Raw genomic sequence first — 15,621 nt, forward strand, 5'->3', positions numbered from 1 at the left:
TAACTTCTTGATCTTGGCAGCTAGAATGCTAATTTATGTTCTGGTACAGCAGGATTTCTCTCTCCATCTGATGATGCCACGTGTTGCTGCTGAGTCTTGATTTTTTTCTATGAATCTGCCAAAGCCCCCCAAAAATCACAAGATTTAATACAACATGGTATTTTACTGTTTTGAAGGTGCTTGTAACTCTGATAAAAGAGAATGCTTTTGTACTGTCCTCCCTAATGGCTGGATGCAGAGTAAGGGCGGGTGGCATTTCGGTGTGTAATGCAGCTGTTCAGGTGATAATAGTTTGCTGTAACAAGCAGGAAGCAGTTGTGCAGGGGCCTAATGGCAGGGATGTGGGTTTGGGCTCTGACTCACAACTGATTTAATGTTGCTTTTTGTCTCTGCTGTGGTTATTTCGCACTGTTTGGCCTGAACCAGAAGGAAGGCAAGATGTTCCAGTCCACAACGTCTGTGATGAGATTCTCCGTGTCTGACAACGTCACACATTCAGCTACCCTGGTGACAGCACCAGACAATGTGACGACCCTGTCCCCGACAACGACACAGGCAGTCAATGACACCAACATCACTGTGCCACACAAGTGCCTGTTGCTGCTCTATGAGGACATTGGGAAGTCCAGGTGAGATGGAGGAAATGGGGCTGTGGTTTGACTCTGGGCCAGGGAAAGGGCTTTCCTTCCCAGTTTGGTTGAGAGGGCACTGGGGCTGGTGCCTTCCCTTCTAGGTGCTGAAGAACAGGAAAAACCCTGGTTAATTTACTTTTTGCAGAGTCCGCTACTGGGATCTTCTGCTGCTGGTTCCCAATGTGCTTTTCTTTATGTTTCTTCTCTGGAAGCTGCCTTCTGCCAGGGCCAAAATCCGTGTCACCTCCAGCCCGATCTTCACTACTTTCTACATACTAGTGAGTACCACTCCCTGCTTTTGGACCCAGGAGTGGTTTATTACCACTCATGAACAGTATCATGGAACTAGTGGACAGAGAGCCTAGACCAGGGATAATCTATTATTGGTGTGCTATGAGAACTAGACACATTTTCTTTTTCACTGTCTGAATATTGCTTTTCACAGATTCTGGGACCATACCTACTGCATTTGAGTGGATTTTGTTTTCCTGTGGGGATTTTTTTGTTTTGTTGCTTTGTTGTCTTGGAGTCTACTATCTTATGCTTTCTTTGGTCCTTGCAGTAAGTAGCATGTGACCCAAACCCAAGTTCTCACTGAGGTGGTGAGAGCAAAACACTGGAGATTGTGTGAAGCTCTTTTGAAGCTTGGTCATCTGCTACACAGTTGGTGTGACAGGGTCTCACCAGGTTGGTTCTGGTTAGTCTGGGAATGTAGAAACCCAGTCCTGTTTGTTTCCCATCATATCAAAGTGGCTGCTGTTTAGAGACATTCTTGATACTTAAGGTAGAAAGAGAATATATAGGCAGTACAGTTACAGTTCTCAAGCATCCAAGGTCTTGTCTGTTCTCTGCCCAGTTTAAAAAGGCACAGGCAACTCGTGATCACGTTAAGGTAGTGTCTTTAGTAATCTCTGAATGTCATACCTGTTAACTGTGGTACTGCTCACCAGAGTGTGGTAAATGCAGGTAAGGACCTACCAGAATTCCATTCAGAAGCTTTATCATAGGTGCTTTTTGAGCTCTTGCCTTGCCTCTCTGTAGCATAATGTGCTTGCTCTTCCTCAGGTTATTACCTGTTGTAGAAGTAGATGTGTTTGAATTGGGTTAGATGGGAGGCACTCTTTTTTTGGGCTGCATACAGGTACTGGCATGGCAAAACTGAAGAAGCATTGAAACCAAATCTGAGCTAGTAGCCTCAACTGACTCTTTGGTGGGAGGTCTTGTTAGCTCTTCCAGGCCTGGAGTGTGGGCACTGGGTTTGTGCACAATTTTGGTCAGCCAAGTATACACATAAATGCTCCAAACTCCTAAAAATATTACAGGCCACTTCCAGAATGATTTTAAATCTTACTTTATGCTTCCAGTAAGGCACATGGCTCAGTAGAATGTTTATGCTGAAAGCTTTGAAAAGCAAAACTGAAGAAGAAAGTGAATTGACTTTATGCTGCTGACTTTTACAAAACAGTGAAAAGCAGAAAGTGATGAAACAGCCTTAAAGGAAAATGCTTTCATGCAGTTTGATGTTCCGGAGTGTGTTGTTGGGAAATGAGGATGGAAGTGTGTTCCTTGAGGATTTCCTTGCAAATGGCTATTTGTCATGTCTTGAAGGAATGCTTTTTTGTGGAGTCAATGATTAAAGCAAAGTTAATAGGTTGGGAAGAGTCTCTACCTCAACTTAGGAAGCAAAAAGGGTGTGTTTTCCTCTCCAATGAGTTGTTGCTGCTCTAGAACACCATTACGCTCAGGGAACCTTCTTTTTTGTCACTCTTTTGTCACAGTATTTTCCATTCTAGGAGGGAGTGCTGTATTCTTCTTCCATGTTATTTCCTCTAAGGAAGAAATATTCAGCTGTAGGTGTCTTACTGGTCACTTCCACTCTCCAGCCACCTTAGAATGGGCTTGGACTCTTCATTCTCTGCTGGGTTTAGCATCTCATACTGACATTAGAATTAGCCTGGGACTCACATAATTTTATATGGAAAAGTCTGTTTTCTTACAGGCTAAGTCTGCACAGTGGAAGGCAGCTGTGTCCAACTGAGCTCTTAATTGTGTAGTATGGCTGTGACACACAGGAGTTGGTAGGTCAGCCTTGCTGAGCTCCATGCTGTCATGCTTAAATGGGACATGAGCTGGCTTGAGTATCTCTGTGCTGCACTTGGCAGCAGGATAAGGAGTTTTAAAGCTATTGGCTGCAACTGACTTTCCTCTGCATCCCTGAGCATTGTCAGTGCTGAGTGAGAATGGCTTCTGTTATCTGGTGTGAGTGATGTATTCATACCAGGCACTTGATCTTGTAATTTGGAGGGATATGGGTTTGGTCTTGTTTTTCTCCTCCCCTGCCCCAGTGGACTGAAGGGTAGGAAGACTATTTGCCTGTAAAGATGCTACTGTAAGGAGGAGATGACACCTCTTCAGAGCTTTTTAATCTGACAGTTGAGAAAATTTGTTCCTTCCTAAATTCTAAGCCAGTACATCTAACAGGCTGAGGAGTCTTTGGCAAATGAACTCTAATTTGCTCCAGGAAATCCCTAGTACATGTTACCAGGCTTGAAAGCTGACCTGAAAATGGCATTCCAGAAGGGTTTCTGGCCACCACTGCATATGTGCCTTTTGACACAGTCTCACTTTTGGTATCTTTTTGTGCAGGTATTTGTGGTGGCTTTAGTTGGTATTGCCCGTGCTGTTGTCTCCATGACTGTGAGTGCCTCTGATGCTGCCATGGTTGCTGATAAGGTGGGTACAACACTGATTTTAGAGGCTTTGCTTTGTGTAGGTCTGATCACAGCAATCTGCTTTGGCTTCCCCTTTTATATGTATACAAGAAGAACATGAGCTTTTTGCAGTACTGATGGCTCTGTGTACTATGGAATCCTGCCCTAAGAACTGTATCTAGATGATCACAACATCCAGGGCTGTAAAACAATGGACTTCCTAAAACAGATGCACAAACAGCGATGGCAGATGTTTCCTCTTGCAGGGATGAGCTAAACATTCAGATACCTTTAGTGGATAGGTAAAACCTGGCCTTAACTATTAGTCTTTCAATGTTTGGGTGGCTCTTGGAAAAATATTTAATTCTTTTGTGTTGAAAGCAAATGAAACCAAATTCCCTTTTGAAACTGATACCTGAATGTCCTTGCAGCCACTCTGGGAACAGGGTGAGCCCTTAGCAAACAGGAAAGAGCTTTGTACCTGCTCTTCCTCTGTAGTCATTTGACTTGTAGCAGAATATTACCTTAACCAAAAAAGCTCTGTAGTTCTTGACCTGTTAAAAGAAGAGCCACCCATAGAGTACAGGTCTTCTGTCTTTATTCTGTGGGATCAGTGTGATTCTTTTGCTTTCCCCTTTAACGTTACCTGTCAAAGCATTATAATGCACTGCTTGTTGTGAGTGGCTGGATGTTTGTAGCATTTTCGTTTACCTCTCTTGAATAGATGTAGGTCCAGAACCTGAATAATAAGGTGAGAAGGTATTTTTCAGCTCTGGTGTTGCTGCAGAGTGCCCCTTGCTGGGAAGTTGTGCAGTAAGACATGTACTCTGTCAGTTTTTCCTGTGAACACATATTCTATTGTCTTCCTTTTGTTTCTTTTATATATACACACACACAGTGTTTTATGAGATTAGAAGTGTCTCATCAAACACCTCTTAAAATACTGTGTCTTAAGAGACAGTGCCCTTCACCATTCAGAGGAAGAAGTTTAATAAGCCAAAATCTGGGCTCTTGGTCTAGGTTTGGCACCGACTTATTTTAAGACTGCCTGGAAAGTTGCTGTACCTACTGTATTCTTGAGTTTATTTTACCAAATAAAACTTGGGAATGAAAATGACAACCTGTGAGGGCTTTAGGGTTTAATATGCTTTAGACTTAGACCAGCAGCTTTGGAGGTGTGCAGAATACTGAGTTTGTTCAGTCATAACTGTACTACAGAACCTACTGTTTTAAGAACTGTTCCTGTTGAATACTTTTGATGGCTTCTTAGGTTTGTGCTCCTTGGGAGTGCAGCAGAAAGCACATCTAAGTGTGTGCCAGAGAAGCAGCAGATCCTCACATGTGGCAACCCATGGCCACTTCCTCTCCATAGACATGCTGTTTGCTCCCTCCCACACAACTGTCCTGTTTCACAGGCATGGGCACGGCTTGGAACAAGAACAGAATGAGTACCCTTACGAAGCACGAGGAGGGTTTGTGGAAATGGCCTGCTCCATTCAGAGGCTGCCACCCCCTGGAGCAGAGAGTGCAGTTTTGCTGTATTAAATTACCACTGGTTTCTGATTGCATCTAATTGCCTTTGGTTTCTGTTATCCCCCAGATCCTGTGGGAGATCACAAGGTTCTTCCTTCTGGCGATCGAGCTGAGTGTGGTGATTCTAGGCCTCGCCTTTGGTACGTGTCAGGGGCTTTTGGAGTGGTTTGAGTATTTCCTAGTCCCTTTCTCTCCACAGAGGCTGCATCTGTAACTTTGCGGAGATGCCGATTCTAGAAAGTGAAGGAGTTCTAGAATAAAGACAAAGGACAAATTGGAGAGTTTTAGTTAGAAATTTCTAAAAGCCTGGTTACTTTTATAGATCTATGGCTTGTGCACTTCCAGGGTTTGTGCTTTGTTTTTCCTGCATGCACATGGAGTGTACAGCTTAGGTGAAAAAGACTTACGTGAAGATCAGTGCAATATTCTGATCTTTATTTCAATGGGTTTTTTAAAAGTGGTTCCTTTGGGGGTCCTTCTGTCCCCTCCGTGGTTGTTTTGATTCAGTCTTGGCTTCATTCAAGTTCTATAACTTTACCTGCAGTCTGTAACTGTGCTTTTTTAGTTGTATAAGTGAAAATGTTGGGATTTCATCCTGAGTCACTTCTGTATTCCTTCTTTCCAGGTCATCTGGAGAGCAAGTCAAGTGTGAAACATGTTCTGGCAATCACTACAGTGCTGTCCCTGGCATATTCTGTCACCCAGGTGAGCACATTGGAGCAGAAGAATTAGTCTTTGCAGAAGAGTGGACTTTGCTTGGAGTTGGGCAGTTAAGTGTGGGACTTCTATGTGGGAAAAAGAGCTTTGCTCTTCGGATGAGGTTTGGAGGGAAGACTGGATGCTTATGGCAATGTATGAGGATCCCCAGAGCATATACCAGGCTGTATCTCCTTGTTGTCTTTATGGCATAAATGGTTCAACCAAGGTGAAGAAATGAGCTAAGCTTAGATGGGTTAGTTAGATGGATTGCTTTATTTAGTGAACCTTGGAACAGCAGTGAAAAGTTTTTCACACCTGAGCCATAAGTTCTGAATCTAGCCTCAAGTCCCATGAAAACTAGATGGAAACCTGAGGTCTGCCTGTCAGATAAGGGCTCTGTAGAGGGCCTGTTTCCTGACTCTTTGAGAGCTGAGAGCTCTTGATTCCCTTCAAACTAGCAACTGGCTTGCTAGCTCAGTTTATTGAGCTGTGTCTTTCCTCTCTGAACAATGCAGTATGTGTCTGGCTTTATTCTTCTCCTCAGTATGCCACTGGTCAGCCCTCTGTCTCTATACTTGGGGCAGAGCTGGAGCAACACACAGATCTTTGTTCCATGACCAGGCTCTTGCATGCATAGGCAGTGATCTGATCATTACCACATGATAAAGCTGGAGAAGCCTCATTAAATATCAAGTGTTTGAGCTACATCTGGGTTCATTAGTGCTTACAAGCACTTTTCTCTCTTACCTGTCTGTATGGTAGATTCTGTTCATATAATTTTTCAGGAATTCAAGTGAATTGAGGCAGTGGCCTTTCCCAACTCTTGCACAAGTGTGGGCTCTTATATTCTGGATGTTTCAGCAGAAAAAGTTTGCTTTAGAGATGGAAATGATACTGGCAGACAACTCCAAATGATTTCAGACAGACAACTCCTTGCATCCTCTGTCCCTTTAGTCTCTCTTCTGGAATGTCATTGATGCTGATTTCCTTCAGATGCAGTTTCCTGTAAATTATTTTTCCCTCCTCCCTTCTCATCTTCAGTGTGTTCCTCTTATTTTTTTTTCTGGTGTGAGTCTAACTTGGCCTAAGCAGGGCAGTGGTTGGCTCTTTGGTGGCAGAGACAGCTGTTGTCTGAACTTCTTTAAACAGTCTCCCTGCTCCAGACACCCACTCTAGTGAAGATGCTGCCTTTAACAGATTTGTGTTGGTGCCACTTCTCTCCTAGGGTACCTTGGAAATCCTGTACCCTGATGCCCACCTCTCAGCAGAAGATTTCAACATCTATGGCCATGGAGGGAGACACTTTTGGCTTGCCAGCTCCTGTTTCTTCTTTCTGGTAAGTACTGTGCACGTGTTACATACTCTGATAGCTGCCTTGTATTTTCTAAATGGGGCAGGGAGGATGATTTGTCTATAATAAGGCCCTAGTCCCCCTCCTGCCTGATACAGGGCAGCATTGATGCTTCTCATGGGGCAGGGAAGCTGAAGCAATATAAGATGTGGTGGGAGCTGTGGCACCCAAGGGCTGTTCTCCCTTGTTTCTCAGTGATCAGCCTTTTTGTGCTGATGGGGGTGAGATGTGGAGCCTTCACATCTGCACTGGGTTTAATATCAGGGTCTGTGCCTCTGTCCCAAGACATCTGGGGAGTGTGACACCACACACTGTCCCTGCAAAGACTGCTGAATTCAGTTGCCAATCAGATGTGGAACAGTTGGTTCTTTATCTCAACAGGTCTATTCCTTGGTGGTGATTCTTCCAAAAACTCCTCTGAAAGACCGTATTTCTTTGCCCTGTAAGTGACTGTAGTGTGTTCATAGTGTAGATGGAGAAAGCACCAGGATCAAACCTAGGTGGGAGTGAGAGGTTCCTGGATGTGACTGTGCTGCAGACACATCCTGCTCTCTCAGGGTGCAGATGCATGGCAAAGGACTGATAATTTATCCCTGGAAAAGCAGTATATTGTTTACTCAGCTCTCCAAAAGGTACAATTACATTGCTACTGTAGTAGCTAAACAATTACATTAAGAAAGCAAGACCTACTGCTTAGCTAGTGATACAGAAGTAGTGTAAATATATAATCTGCAGAGAGCCCTAAGAAGTGGCTTCTTAATAATAGCTTTCTTTGAAATGTATGGGTGATATTACATTGTACATGCTAACTGTCCCCTGGGAAAGAAAGGCTAATTGGGAGCTGCTTAGTAGTTTTTATCTATGCATTTACTTGATTAAGATGCTTCTCTGGTTTTTCCTTTTGTTGCAGACTATTTGCAGTTCTTGAATAGGGAGAGAAGTTGTTACCAAGATGTTTGCATTGGGCTGTTCTCTCTCTAAATAGCTTTGGCATCTGTGTGGGTACCCTGAGGGAGAGGATGTGTGTGGCACGTGCCATGGGCAGGTGGTCCTGGGCCTGTTCTGCATAGTGTCCAGCACACCCTGATGCTCCTCTCCAGGCCTCTTGAACGGTTTCATTAGGGCTGTTTGTTGGAAGGGCTCAGCTTCTGGCTCAGCTGTGGGCTTTTTGCTTGTATTTCTCAAGTTCAGTTGTGTGACTGACACTAGTTCCAAATGCTTGCCTATAAAATCTTTGCACGTGTTGCCACAATCATGTGTTTTCAAAACCCGTTGTGTGTGCATACACATTCAGGAGGGTGTGGTTTAGTCCACCGTACCTCCATCAGTCCTGCCAGCATGGGACAGAAAAGTGCAGTCTTAATTCTTCAGGAGTTCTTGGACAAGGTGGTGAGATGTGTCTGGGTTTGCCATCTCCATCCAACAGCTTTGCAGTGGGCTGGTGCTTGTGAGGTGGAGATTCATCTGTGCCCGTGTCTTTCCCACAGCCAGGAAGAGTTTTTATGTTTATGCTGGAATCCTGGCGCTGCTGAACCTGGTGCAGGGCTTGGGCAGTGCCCTCCTCTGTGTGGATATCATAGAAGGACTGTGGTATGTATGCTGGGGGAGGAGATCTGCAGCCCAATTTCTCATGTTGCCTTTGAGTGTCCTTCAACACTGCCTCTCCTGAGAAAACAAACTTGTGCTGTGTTCCTAAGAAGGAATAAAGCTGTCGGCTCTGGTTTGTGCCAAAACACCTCTAAGTGGTCAGGAAACTCACAATTAAGAGATTGGTGGAGCTGCATGCTCTGCAGCAGTCTTGATGTGGTGAGAGTAATAGCTGGAATCCACTGATGCCTGGACATTGGCTCATGTTTCATAGGTAATAAGAGAAAACAGGAAACAGTCTGCTTGCTACACTGGTGTGGGGATAGCCTTATTCATGGCTGGAGCCTCATTCTGCAGGGATCAACTTCTTGGAGCACTGAGACTGCTCTTGGTCAGACCTTGGGTCTTGGCGTAGTCCCCTCTGAGTGTCTAGGAGCAGTGACAATGTCTCTTACTTTGCACCAGCATTTCTCATTCTGTTTCAGCACTCCAGAGGGGAATGGAATCGTTCTGGGGGATGTGACTGGTGTTAGCTAGCTGTGTTGTGTTCAAGTGCTAAATACCTTTGTGTTCCCTCTTGTTGTTGACAGCTGTGTTGATGCTACCACGTTCCTCTACTTCAGCTTCTTTGCACCTCTCATCTATGTGGCATTCAAAAAATTCTTTGGGTGAGTAGCCAGGAACAGGAGTTCAGAGAGTATATATTGTCATTCAGTTGCTTAGCACTCAGAATCTCCTCATCTGTAGAATAAAGGCAGCAACTAGAATGCTAGTTAAGGAACCATTTTTAATTTCTGGCCTTGAAATTTTTCTTGTGTGATCCCAGGGCTTCTTGCTTCTATCCAAGACTCCTTTGTATGCAAAGTAGGGCTAACAGCTGTATCCCTCTGAAACATGTATGAGGATCACCTCTTCAATGTCTGCATGCTGTTTAGTACAAAGTTTTTCTGCTGAAGTTAACTAACCCTTGTTAGTGAGAGATCGAGTGTTGGGAGGTTGAATGGTCTTCTGGGAAGGTTTTGGGATAGGTGGAAAAGAATGTGGAAAGAATGTAGGGGTTAGGTAACTCTTTGGCTGAGGATTCCTCTACAACGGGCCCAAGAGCCAGCAGTTAAAGCACTCGGGAGTGTGATTCCTGGGTCGGGGTTGCCGCCGTGTGGCCACTCGAAGGAGATGCACCTTCGTAGGAAAACCCGGGTGGTGTAGTGTAGGCTTCAGCTTTCATTGCCTGTAACCAAGAAACAGCAGGCTTTAAAATCACTAAGACCATGAAGTACTGCTGAAATACCAAAATGTTCCTCTGTGGCCCTCTGAAATCGGAAGGGAACAGTTTCTGGAGTTGTGGATCAGCAGTTCCCATCTCTTAAGTGTTTGTATCTTAGTTTTCCTGGTGCGCAGATGGAACTTGAGGTGAACTCCTGTTCTGCTGGTGTAACCAGGCTGCTCTGGAGTCCAGTGGTGTTTGGATGTTGTTGCCCTCAGTAATTCAGAACTCCTAAAGATGAGAACACCTTTCCCACGTTACAGTTGGGATTCTGACACTTGTTTCTCTTGGGTGACTTAGTCTTAGTCTAAGCTACACTGGCATTACTTTATGGCAGTTACTCTGACGGGCATGTTGCAGGACTGTAACCTAGTGTGGAGAGTGCCTAGGGTCTGAATACACAATTTCTTAGTGCTGCCAAGTTTCAGTTAAGGATAAATGGCTGTGATACTACATTGCTTAAGCATGTCTTGTAACTCTTTAAACCCTCCAGGTCTGAACCGAAGATCCTTTTCTCCTACAAATGTCAGGTGGATGAACCCGAGGATGTGGATGTGCACCTACCCCACCCTTATGCTGTTGCCAAGAAGGAAGGAATGGATTCTGGGTTCTACTCAAGCACTCAGATTGACACCACAGCCTACCTGGACGACGTGGCTTCTATGCCCTATCACGTGGGCAGCATCAACAGCATAGACAGTGACCGCTGGAAAGCCATCAATGCCTGAGGCAGGGCTGCCTGCTTCACACGATGCCTCGGTCCTGTCCTTCCAAAATCCCTGATTCCACAGCTGTTAGGATGTCCATTGGAAATCTGTCCTTGGCTGTCTGCCGTGGCTTTCCTCTCTTCCTTAGGATTTCTGAAAGCTGGCAGCCCAAATCCTGTTGGAAAGAACGAAATAACGTTTTCTGTTGCTGCCTGAGAAAGATGTAGAACAGTTTTGTTTGTAAACCTATAAACACTGAACCTTCCTGATCCTCTGTGTTCCAGATGTGAATATGACCCAGAAGACAGACCTGACTGACACCTATCCTTTTCAATGACTGAAAGCACTTGTCTGCCAGCGGGGGGAATGGCGTTCAGGGGTGAGGGGGGTGGTTTGACTGCTGCATTGTACATATATAGAAAGAATTTGATGGTTGAAACCAAAGATGGTCTTCCTGGGATTTTTCAAGCAGCATGGCTGCCTGGGTCTTGTCATAATGCAATAGCATAGGTGGTGATAGCAGTGTCTGAAGAGGGAAGCTGGTCAGCTGGGCTCATTTCTAGTTTCAGCCACTGCTGATGGAAATAATGAATTGCAGTTGCTAGGGGTTAAAAGGAGCATTCTGAGTGTGTGTGGGAAGAAGAGAGGCATGAGGAGGAATGAACTGTTGTGTGCCCTGGGAGCATTTTGGGGGGTTGGTAGCTAGCAGCATGGATGTGAACTGACTGAACAATGGGGAGACAGGACAGACAGTGCTGCTGGCTAGCTGAGCTGGAGTAGCTGTGAAACTGTCTACAGAGGCTGTACTACTGTGCATCTGAGTTCACAGGAAAATCTCAGTAACAACACTGAATCAGGGCCAGGTTTCAGGAATAAAACCTGTGAGGTAGGTGCACCTGCACCCTGCTTCATGGCCCTGGCAGGGTCTCGGAGAATGCTGTGAAGGAGGAAGCTGGCTCTGCAGATGAAGGCTCCAGAGACATTCAGGTGCTTGAGGCAGAGCAGGAGCCCATGAGGAGTCTGAGCTGTCAGTGACTGGAAACACTCAAACACCACAGGCATGCTAGAGTCAGGCTGGCTGGTGTTTGAAGTTGGGAGGCAAGTGGAAGATGGATGCGTTTCTCTGGCAGTGTCCTCTCTTATGTTGGAGTTCAGATCCCCAGGCTTCTGATGGTCTGAATGAGGTTTGTGGCTCAATATGTTGAAAAAATGTGCATATGGAGCATGGTTTGTTTAAAGACTATCTGGAACTTATTAACCTCTTCCATGCTGGAGAAGGGACTATTGTTCTCTGAGCTGTCTGGCACACAGTTTCAAGACGTGTCCCAATCCAGGGACTGTTCAGCTGAAAGCTGCATCAGGCTGGTTTCTGGGACATACTATGCTCTCCAAGGATGAAAAGGTGTATTCTTCTACTTTTGGGAGTGCTTTCCTACCTGAATCCTTTAGGTAGGTGGAAGTCTGCTATAAGCAATAGCAATTTCCCATAAGAAAGGCTGGAAAGAGGGAATTTGAAATGCCTGGGGACTGTGTGGATCTCTTGGCTCAACTCTTGTTCCTGAAGAGTGTTGAGGTAAGTTTCTGGGAAATTGCCATGCAAGTGTGGAGTTGTTAGTTTGGATCACAAGCAGGCGGGGGAAAGTATTTGCTACCAGGTGTTCCCAACGCAGGGAAAGGAAGTTTGAGTAAGAACAGGAAGTTCATACTGGTTGCCAAAACTATGCAGGCCCTTTGCTTATCTTTTTTTTGTTAATGAGCAATGCAGGCTCTCTGTTCTGCCTGTGGACTTTGCCCTGCAGGCCTCTAAGTAGCACTGGCACCTTGAAAACAAACATCGCCACCTCCCCATCCATTTTTTTTAAACTTTACTTTTTTTGGGAAAAAAGCGTCAGGTTGTCTGTGTGAGAGCTGAATTGTCTCGTGTAGGCCAACAGCCATTCACATTTCCCCTCCATGTGATGATGATGTAAGGGCTGGACAAGCAGCTGGCCAAGTCAGCCCTTGCCACACTAGTGCTCCGTGTTCCTCCTGTCCCCCGGAGCCACGCACACTTGCTGACTCTGAAAGGGATGATGTGCTGCCCGAGTCACTTGCTGCTGCTCCTAGTGCTGCTCCCAACACTGCTCCCCAGCTGCTCTTGCAGCCTGGGGGAACCTGCAAAGCCTCCCTGGAGCTGGCAGGCCTCAGACAGAGCCAAGAGGCAGGAAGATCCTAAAGCAGTAAGAAATAGAGGAGCAACTATTCTGTCCCAGAGAGTATTTGCTGACTCCAGTACCCTGACCACGAGGACTTACCTGCCCTCCTTGGTGATGTGAAGAGCGAGTTAGGGGTTTGCCTTTCTACTGGCTGGATTGAGTGCTGAGGGATCACCTGTGCAGGTGGTCGACACGTCCATCCTGTCCTTTGCTGGCAGGACTCCAGTGTTCCTGGAGTGTCCTACGTCCTGCTGCCGTGGAGCTTGTGCACTAGGTCATGGACTGACCTTCCTCCTGTTGTATTTCTGTGTATATATAATGCTTTGGGCCATCTTCAAAATGGTCCTTGAGCAGAAGTGTGTTATGTGTGGGTGGAGTAAAAAAAGAGAATATAGAATAGATGTATATTTTTGTTTGTAAAATAAAGAAATAAAATTAAGTTTGGCATAAATGGTAATATTTTCTTTATCAAATGATTCATATTATGGAGAAAAAATAATTTTCAGATGAAGTGTGTTTTGTTTTTTTTTTAAATCCCTGAACAAATGTGGCAGATAGTAATGGAATAACATGATGTCCTTCTGTCAGAGATGTATTTTTCCTTCTTGGAAGATTGTTTTGAGGACAGCAGATGTGGAGACTGCTCTCTGCAGAGTCATCTACATGTCAGTGAAACCTCTGACTCTTCTCCGGGTAACTAGTCTTGCTGTTCCTGGGCATGTCTAGCACCAGGGGTCTTTACCATGGAATGTCTTTGTTGCTTGGGAAAAGGCTTTTGTGGAAGTTGTCCCTGACTTGCTTATTTCTTGTTCTGGGGTTTGAGATGAACCCTGTGTGTCAGCACTAATTTTCTGGCAGCAGGGAGGACCTGATAGCTGCTGAGTAACAGCTAAGTGTGCTGGCAGTAATCAGCACCCAGCAGGTTCTGTATGGGGCATGGGCTGGGGAAGTGGGGTGAGCTTTGTCTCTGCCATGGGACTCAGTCACGCTCTTGTGCAATAAAATCTTCTAGAGGTCCTTGCAGGTTCCCTGCAGAAAACTGGAGGGATCCCCTGAGGAACTGCTGCTGCTGGAGTTAACTTTGCCATCCTCTGCTCCTCTGTAGGTGGCGAGGTATTGAAGTTGTTGTACACCACCATTATCATGGCTGCTTCCAAGCCGGTGTCCTGAAGGTAATGGGCCCTGTTGGGTGTTCTTAGGCTCTTGGAGATCACAGGAAGGCACGGCTGTAGTTGTGAGGTGCAGTCTTGTCTCTGCCTGCTGTCCCTCCTGGATCTTTGCAGATGATGCCTGCCACCTGGCAGGAGTTACACCTGAAAAAGGCCTCAGGAAGGATGACAGGAATAGTCAAAGTTAAGGGAAGGCTTCTGGAGGAGTAATTACATGGTTGAGAACTCACCAGCCTGGAAGAGCAATGGTGCAGGTCTGTGAAACCCTGAGAGGACAGAGGAAGTGAATAAGTAATGACTGTCCACTGGCTTTTTCACCACAGAAACTGGGTGCCATCAAGTGAAGTGAGCAAGTTACAGATGGGAGTTAAAGAAGGCTGGTGAGAGTGTTCTGGGAGGGAGCACGGTTTGACTCGAGCCTGATGCACTGGGTGTGTGTGGGGGTTTCTCCACTGCGGCACAAACGGCTGATGGCACCACAATGCAGTGCTCTCGGGTAGTGAACTCAAACAATAGTCCAAGTCCCCAGCGTACAAGGTATTACACAAGTATTTCCTGCTTCCAGAGAAGTACTCTAGGTGAGTGTCCTGGTTCTGTGTAAAAAGGGGTTCAGGGCAGGACCCACACGGAACAGAACTATGTACTCTCCTCTCCCCCCCACCGAGAGAGAGAGAGACTTTTGGGAAAAAAAATGAAGTATATTGTTCAACAAGGAACAGAAAACGAGAAAGGGAGGTAAGGAAAATAATATATACAAAGATTAGGGGAATAATACAAAAAATAAAATATACAAAACCCTCAGAAATGGTTCCAAGGTCCCACGGAGTGAAAGGAGAACTTTCCTCTCTGAGCTCCAAGGCAGGAGTGAAGTTAGCACCCACTCCCTGCCTCTTATCAGAGTGTGTGTGGGAAGGGGAGGGAATACAATGGTTCACCCCCACCCGGGGTCGTCCCAGTTGCTGGAAGGTCATGACCCCATTCCAAGCCTCAAACCACAACAGTGAGGCCTGGATATTCTGGGGGGCAGGGTCCTAAAGACTCCCATGAAGCTGGCCAGAGTCCCACTGCTCAGTCAAAGCTCCAGTTGCATCATTGTTCTTCACTGCAATTAAGCATTAAAGAGTTAAAACAGCTCATGCACTACGAAGAAGTAGATAAGTATTGTGTTGATACCAAGGCTTTAACTGTTTAGTCACAAATGCATGGAGTTGTGTAGGCCATCATGGGGCCTGTATTTCTGGGAATGCAATTTGCTCAGAAAAGATCTTTCAAAGCTGCTATTTCTTGGTCCAGCTATTATGTTGCCTTCTTTTTCATTCCTCTGGTTAGGCTGGGGCTTGCCTGTGCCTGGTGACAAGGAGCATATCCCATGTGGGACCCCTGTCTGTGCCTGTCATGCAGGTGGTGGCACAGTCAGTAGGTCTTGCTGGAACAGCGTGGCTGAAGGGAACAGAGGTGAATTCTGCCCACAGGGCAGCTCTGGTAAAATTGATGAGAGGTCACAGATGGTAATAGTGTTTCTGGTCACCAGAGAAATAAGCAGACACGTTTTGGGGGTGAGTTCCCTCCAGGACTAGGGAGAGAAAGGGAGAGTGAGAAGGGATTCCTGGGGACACTTTTGTCTCCTTGCTGCTGATGGAGAATCACCTCGGACATCCACGGGGGCTGTGACCTATCCCTGATGGACGACGTCAGTGTGGCGCCTCAGCCGTGGAGCTAGGATATAACCCTCCTGGCGACCGCGTGAGCTGCGAGGTGTCGAGGGGTGGGTCC

At 45.9% G+C, this 15,621-nt stretch overlaps 1 protein-coding gene across 1 annotated transcript; it reads left to right on the forward strand.

Moving 5' to 3' along the window:
* Positions 1-438: 438 nt before the first annotated feature.
* TPRA1 (transmembrane protein, adipocyte asscociated 1) lies at positions 439-10,505 on the forward strand. Its single transcript, XM_008949288.1, has 10 exons — positions 439-629; positions 778-910; positions 3,279-3,365; positions 4,944-5,016; positions 5,502-5,581; positions 6,801-6,911; positions 7,308-7,368; positions 8,414-8,516; positions 9,104-9,181; positions 10,271-10,505. The coding sequence occupies exons 1-10, from the start codon at positions 439-441 to the stop codon at positions 10,503-10,505; spliced, it is 1,152 nt and encodes a 383-aa protein (XP_008947536.1).
* The last annotated feature ends 5,116 nt before the right edge of the window (positions 10,506-15,621 follow it).

Source organism: Merops nubicus, unplaced genomic scaffold (assembly GCF_000691845.1).
Source record: "Merops nubicus isolate BGI_N331 unplaced genomic scaffold, ASM69184v1 scaffold45901, whole genome shotgun sequence".
Classification (NCBI taxonomy): Eukaryota; Metazoa; Chordata; class Aves; order Coraciiformes; family Meropidae; genus Merops; species Merops nubicus.